Source organism: Parasteatoda tepidariorum, chromosome 1 (genome assembly GCF_043381705.1).
Source record: "Parasteatoda tepidariorum isolate YZ-2023 chromosome 1, CAS_Ptep_4.0, whole genome shotgun sequence".
Taxonomy (NCBI): domain Eukaryota; kingdom Metazoa; phylum Arthropoda; class Arachnida; order Araneae; family Theridiidae; genus Parasteatoda; species Parasteatoda tepidariorum.
The window spans coordinates 71,676,204-71,683,960 of record NC_092204.1 but is presented as its reverse complement, the minus strand read 5'-3'; the positions used below and the strand labels follow the sequence as shown (position 1 = coordinate 71,683,960).

Genomic DNA, 7,757 nt, shown 5'->3' with positions numbered 1-7,757 from the left:
ACAATTTTGTTTGTTTAAAAAGTTGATTTTTGGAGAATTTCAAACATATTACTGCTTTTTAAATGTATTTGAAAAGTTTTCCATCAATAAATGAACTTTTAAATTTATTAATAATGTCAAGTTTAGTAAAAAGAAAGTTTTCCTTACTTTTTCTCATGTTGAATTGGAATTTTGAAGTTTCCACAGTATTTTTTACATTAATTATTATTATTTATAAATATTTCATTACACAGTACCAAAAGTAATTCTTTCAACACCACTGTTTTATTTTAATATTTTTTTTTGAATTTTCTTTATTAATAGCATTTCTTGAAAAATATTCATTAAAAACATTACATTAAGTTTTAAAAAAAAAGAAGAAGATGAAGAAAAAAACTTTATTACACCTTTGTTTGTAATATATGAACTTTGCGTTAACTTTAGATGCATTACAATGTTTCGAAAAATGTTCTATTGGACAGTTACCAAAATTTAAATTTTAAGGAACTTAGATTATCTCTAAATCTTGAAGTTCTGAAAATACTTACTATTTTTGTTAAGTAATTGTGTTCACGCGGATCTGCATAGAGAATGCAAAATCCCACCCCTATATCTTTCTGAAAAAATGCCTTAAACAATCTCATAAAATCCGATTAAATTTACAAGTCGACAATGTTAATTTAGACCAAAACATTTGACAGAAATCATATATTTATTAGGTAAAATTAAAAAAAGTACAAATACATATAGGAATAGAACATGACTAGACAATTTACTGAGATCATCATTTGTGACAAAAGCATAATACTGTTTTGAAGTAATTCAATTGTACGAAAACACACAGCTTTACAAGCACATGGTAAAAATGGCTTAAATTATAACAAAATATTAGTATTATCGTATACTGATAAGCAAATATAATCAAAAATCTGTTTAAATAATTAAGAGGATTCTACCCTCACATGGAATTCAATGTCATGATAGTGGATTTTAGGTTAAATTTTTGATTTTCGTTTTCTTAATATCTTTCGTACTTAATCTTCTGATGGTAAAATTTGACATCTAAAATCTTTCAAAAAAGAATTGAATTTCTATTAATTATTTCTCAACGCTTAAAATTTAACTGTTTCACAGTTCAAACTGATTTCGATGATGCTAAAAAATTCTTTAGTTTAAATTTATCAAAAACAGAGATTTTTATTAATAGTCTGGAAGCAGACAAATATACTATTTAATTACCTTTCAAATACTGCTGAATTTTATTGGTATAATTTTATCCGAAAAAATTAATGAAGAATCTGAAATACTGCACGCTTTATATCTAGACTTCTGATTGAGTGACTGTGATATCATACTGTCCAAATAAATAATTAGACCAACAAAAGAACGTCTTTTCTTTCCAGCCGCTACGTGCGAACTCTCGACCTTTATTTACAACATCTACATTTGCTGACAGCGCCATCGCAACATGGAGGCATGACAGTGACGGTGTAGTATTTCAGATACTGCTGAATAGAGTAAATATCCACCATCTTTTGTGAAAATTAAATAAAAAGGTTAAAAGCATATTTAGAATTTTCTTCCCATTCCGTATTTGATATCGGTGGAGGAAAGAGGCTCCTTAAGGACAATACATAATCACAACAATACCAGCATATGACTTACATTACATAAAAATTTGAACTTTTCTAAAGAATCTAAGCATAAAATTGCAAGAATGAAAATGAACATTTACAAAGAGCAGCTATGAAAAATGAAAAAAAATTATAATAATTACAATTAATTAAAGTTTAAGTTCGTAAAATAATCAAATATGAAATTCCATAGCTAAAATACAACAAAAAAATAATAATGTTTAATATTTCGAAATTTATTAAATTTAAGACAAAATAAATTATTTAAAAATGAGCAATTTGGGTCATCTTCAATTTTTAAAAGGTACTTCACCAAGAAATGGGAAAAAGTAGCAACGTCGGAGAAAAAGAATAAAAATGCTTTATAATTGTATTATATGGCAATTAAAGGGAAAAAGTCAAACCTTTAAGGTAAATTACTATGAAAATTTTAAAATAAATCCAAAAAAATAAAAAGTATAAAACTGTCATATGATAACTGACTCAGCTCATAGCTTAAAGTCTCATTTCTTTAAAAATTAAAATATCTTATTTACAAAATGGTATTTACATATGCTTTAAAATGTACGCTTACATGTACGATAATACAATTCCATAATACAACACGACAAGCTTTCAATGCATACTAAAATATACACTGCTGTTTTCCACTTTTAAAGAAGCGAAATCTCTATCTTGGGAATATCGAGCTCAGCGGTAAACTTATACAAAACTTTCTCTAGGTTTCACCACATTTCCTTTGGATTGCAAGATTCAATTTGTTGTACAAGGAAAGCTTCACTACAGTGAAAAATTCACTTTTTCACATGTACGTACTCAGATGTTATAGTGATTAGTTGGAAGAGTGCTTCTTGCTGTGTGATATTTAAACGGCCCTGCCTTCGGACGACCTGTCATTTGCCAGCTTTGTTCTTTGATTTTCAAGAGTCTGCTTTCTGTATTTTATTCGTCGATTCTGGAACCAAATTTTGACTTGGGATTCGGTGAGGTTTAGAACTTGAGCTAGATACGTTCTCTCTTGACCAACCTGAAATAGATGGAAATCGTTATTAATATTCGAACAAATAAGGATTACTTAGTGTGATAAAATCTAATCAAAACCATAAAACTGAAGCGAAACCAAAACCGAAGACACGCCCTCACTATTTTAATTCTCTGCAGAGAGAGTGGCTCCCCTCCCCCCGTCGCTTTATTAGCCGGACAACCATCTCGCGAAGTCCAGCAATTTACGGTAGAACAGTCTAAGGAGAACAGATTAATCTTAAAGATACCTTTTATTTATTCGAATAATAATCTAATCAAAATTTTTCTCCTGAAGTTAAGTGTTTTCCAGAATTTATAAACATCTATTTTAAAAAATTCTTCGTTAATTGCGGCAAATTTTCAACACTTTTTTTTTCTTTCTAATATGTAGAGTTAAAAGACAATTTAAAGAAAAATTTGAATTGAAAATTGATGGTTTGAAATAGATACACATTAATTTATATAAATATTACGCATGCTGGTTAGCTATAGTTACATGATTTTCGTCTAAATGATAAAAAAAAAGAAAGAAATTATAAAATCTTAAAATAAAAAATACTTAATCTTATATTATGATTCTGATCTTTGGCAATTTAAATAAATTTTAAGAGAAAAGAATATTTAATTCTCTATCTCATAACAAACATCTCATAACAAATAATACAATAATAGACAGAAATGTGATTTCTTAATGTTGTTTTAACTGCTGATTTCTCAATCCAACAAATTACTAAAATAATCTTAAGTTTCAAAATATATTTTTGTTTGTTTTTGTTTAGATATTCATAACAATACTTCAACATCATAAAATATCAAGTCTATTAAATTTCAGCGAAGGGGACATTTGATTAGTGTTGCGGTGCGATTATATGTTATTAAACACTAAATCCCTAGCAAAAATCTGAATAACGTCAATGAAACTATGGATTTTTCATGTACTTGACTAAATCTTGAAAAACATTTTATATATGCTGAGTCATTAGTATTAACCATAAGGTAATTAAAATGGGAATCAAAAACATTGATTTCCTGTATGTTAATATAAACAATATTAACCAAAGAAATGACAATTTCAGAAGAATGTTAATGTATAATGATAGATATAGTATAGGACATACTTTGGTAACTGCCATAACAAATAATAATTAAAGTAAATTGTAGTTTAGACAACTAATTTGATTATTAATGCGCCAAATTTTTTACTTACACGTTCAAAATAATTCTTTTCGTAGTACAATGTATCGAAGTTATTTTAAAATGATTTGAAGAAAATTTGTGATAATCAGATTCATTACAAAGCAGTGTCTGATATTTTTGGTATCTCGATTTTTTTTTTTGGTAATTAATCAAATTTTTTACTGGCAACTGGAATGTTGAAACGCGCTTATTCGTCAACTTTGTTTAACTTAGATCTAAAAATCAGAGTTTTTATACTTTAAATAACTTTCTTAACTATGTTTCTCATTCTAACTTTAAAAATGAGGTATAAAATAAAAAAAGACGTAATAATCTTACATAATTAGATTTTCTCTGGCAGTATTTCATTAGATTAAGCTATTTGGTAAAGGAACGTAGAATTTAATGGTTCAGGAAGCAGAAATGGTCATGCTGCGCCAAACAGAATCTTGACGTAATTATAAACTAAAACTCACCATATATTGTGATCTGCTGAACTCCTGTTCTAGTCGAGCCATTTGATCTGCAGAGAAGATGGTTCTCACTCTTTTAGACTTTCCTGATTCTATTTCAACAGAAATTGTTGGGCTCTTCCTTTTATTGGTACAAGAATTCCCACTCTCAGAACTTTCTGGTGAGGAAGTATATCTGCTAATTTCAGACTCAGTAGCTCTGTCTAAAAATTAAGAAAATGCATATTAATGAACTATTTTAGGAAACAAATCTCAGTTTGTGAGGCAGAAAATTTTAATTAAAAAATTTTGCTAGCCATAAGAATTGTGGTCATGCATATCTGTGATTAAGCTATTTGCTTTATCTTTACATTTTTAGAAATTTAGAATGGTTGCTTTATTAATTTTTACTGCTTAAATATTGCAAATTCCATCATTTTAATTCTTTCGAAAACATTTGGCATTAAAGATCTAACTATTATATGACTAATTATCAATGAATTAAAAAACTCAATCTACTACTACAAATTGTATAATTGGGTTCAGTGCAGTTTCAATATTCAAAAAAGAAAAAAAAAAGTCCATCCTAGAGTGAAGAAACTTTGTATTCTCTGGAAATCTTCTTAAACCAGAGTATGAATACGGTTATGAAATAATTAAGTCTAGTCAGATAATTTAAGAATGAAACAATATATTAATGATATTATTGTATATTAATAGGCTTGTTTTGATTTTAAAAAAAATTGATTCTGTCAAATATTGCAATCAATAATAGCTAAGCTAATTAGAGAATGAAAATAAAGCTACATGCATTAAAATTGAACAGTATATAACGGAATAACTGATAAAATTAAGTATTACAATAATATTTATAATATTTTTTCAATGGAAAATTTTATGACATAATTGTAAACATAAGATTATTACATCAACAAGATTATATTATATTTATATAAATTCTAACATCAGATGATTTTAATAAGAAATAAATAAAAAGTAAAAAAAAGTCAATATTATGATAAAATTTATGTTTAGCTAATGGGTAAGCCATAATTGAAACCATACATTTAAAACCATAAGATTATTGCATTATATTTATATATGTATTACAACATATGATTATTGCATTATATTTATATATGTATTACAACATATGATTATACAGCATTTCATGCCATAATTGAAACCATAAGATTATTTTAAGAAAAAAATATCTTTATTGACCAACACATTTTACCATTCAAAATCAAATAGCAAGAAGTAACTTCAAATGATCTTCATTTTTATAAAGAGAAAATTTCTTTTATTACAAATAATTTTGTTAAAATTAAAAATTGTTTTTTGATAAAATTGTTAAAATTTTGTTAAAATTTAATTTTAAAAAAAAGTTAGTTTTTTAAAAAGTATCAGAAATCTAGAACTAGAAAGAAAATTATTTTTTCCTAAGTAAAAGCATTGTATTCATTTGATAATGCATAAGCATTGTATTAAACACAAATCTAATAAGTAGTCACTAAATAAGTAGAAAATATTTGAACGTTTATCCTAGTAAGAGGGCACAAAAACCTCGAAAGTTTTTTTTTTTTTTCATTTCAGAGGAGAGAAAATAAAATTAAGCTTATAAAAATTAAGACATTAAAGATATTAGACACTCCTTAATAAGGAGTTTGATTAACAACCATAATAAAATTGATATACCCAAATTATTAGACAGCAATTTGTAAAAAACTTGATTAATTACCAAAAAAAAAAAAAAAAAAATCGAGATACCAAAAATATCAGACACTGCTTTGTAATGAATCTGATTACCAACTATTTAAAAAGCCAAATTGAAAATCGGATCAATGATTTCTGAAAAATACGATTGAATATTGATTATCCTGGAGAACTTGACTTAAAACTTAAGATACAGTACTGATCACCGCAACTTTTCCAAAAATTCAGATTTCCGAAAATCATTCTAACACATTTTACAGACAAAAAAAAAAAAAAAAAAAATTTTAAAATTTAAAAAAAAATTAATAAAATAAACTTGATGAATAGTTCTTGAATAAAAAAAAACTAAAACAAAAAGTAACTGTTGCATAAATAATAACCCAAAGAAAAATTTTGCACTTATTAAAACTTTACTATCATACTCAGAAACTAATTCGAAAATCGAAACTTGGGTACCCTATTTGAAAAATAAGTAAAATATCACTGAACGTTAATAGTTAATAAATCAATTCAATATGAAACTGATTTAAAAACACTAAAAATCTACTTTTAAAAGTAGGAAAATCTTATAATAAAAGCTTAAACAACATGAGCAAAAACTTACCAATATAGAAACTTAGGCATCATATTTGAAAAATAAATAAGATGTCAGTAAACGTTAATAATTAATAAATCAATTCAATATGAAACTGTTTTAAGAACACTAAAAATCTGCTTTTAAAAGTAGGAAAATTTTATTTTAAAAACTTAAACAACATGAACAAAAACTTACCAATATAGAATTCGGGAGAATAACTTGATGAACTGGAGATTGGTGAGGAGACATGGTAATGATTTGATGAGGACTCCAAAGATCCCATCTCTGGTTGACTGCTGCTTTCATTGCTATATGCCGAATCATTAGAATCATTTGTTTCATTTAATCCCAAGATGGAAGCGATGCCAAATTTTAATTCATTCTTTTGACTTGGCTGATTGGCAACAGATAAGCTTGGTTGCACACTGTACTGATGGTAATAATTCCCATAATGATAATAGGGCAGATAATCAAATCTAGGCTGCACACGTGGATTAATGGATACCATGGATGCTGATTCAGGTATTGAAATTTTCAAAGGCTTATAGTAGGGGGTATATCTGCTCTGCATTACTACTTGCATGATGACTTTGTAAAATCAAAACAAAGAAGGTGAAAAGTAAATATAAAACGAGAGAGTAACTTATGTCAGAAGTGCTAAGTCAGATATGGGAGACCAAACCAAAAAGTATTTTTATTTAGAGGTAGACTAAATATCCCCACTCCCCTCTGGTATCAAGGGGGTCCGGTTTTCGTCCACCAATGATCGAAACTTCGTTCTAAATGCCTTTCCTTATTAGCTGCGATTGACTTTGGGGGTTACTCCCCCTAAGAGAGGGAGGAGTTAAACTGGATGTACCAAATTTTTTGTACAGGAAAAATATGTGTCGATAATAATTGTTTTTAAATTCGGTTATTAGGTAAACATTATAAATGTGTATTTTGGAAAAAGAGATGGTCATTAGATTGTGCAAAAAATAGGACATTATCTTTTCTTGAAATATTTTATCTTTGTTTTTATTAAATTAATACTGCATTTATGTATGCAATACACAGATAGGTATTAAAGGAACGATAAAACAACTCATTAAAAAACCCAGCAGGTTAAAAAATTTACGGAAAAAAAAAACGTTATAGGCTGGGGAAAGATGTTCAGTCTAAAAAATAAGTTCAAACTCGCCTTCTAGGCATAATAGAATG

General features: G+C 27.1%; 1 protein-coding gene across 1 annotated transcript; it reads right to left on the bottom strand.

The window, feature by feature from the left end:
* Positions 1–1,370: 1,370 nt before the first annotated feature.
* LOC107447988 (homeobox protein engrailed-like ceh-16) lies at positions 1,371–7,417 on the bottom strand. The gene is made up of 3 exons (XM_016063053.3): positions 6,753–7,417; positions 4,289–4,488; positions 1,371–2,640 (listed from the first exon to the last, which is right to left on the bottom strand). The coding sequence occupies exons 1-3, from the start codon at positions 7,138–7,140 to the stop codon at positions 2,479–2,481; spliced, it is 750 nt and encodes a 249-aa protein (XP_015918539.1). The 5' UTR covers positions 7,141–7,417; the 3' UTR covers positions 1,371–2,478.
* Positions 7,418–7,757: the final 340 nt, after the last annotated feature.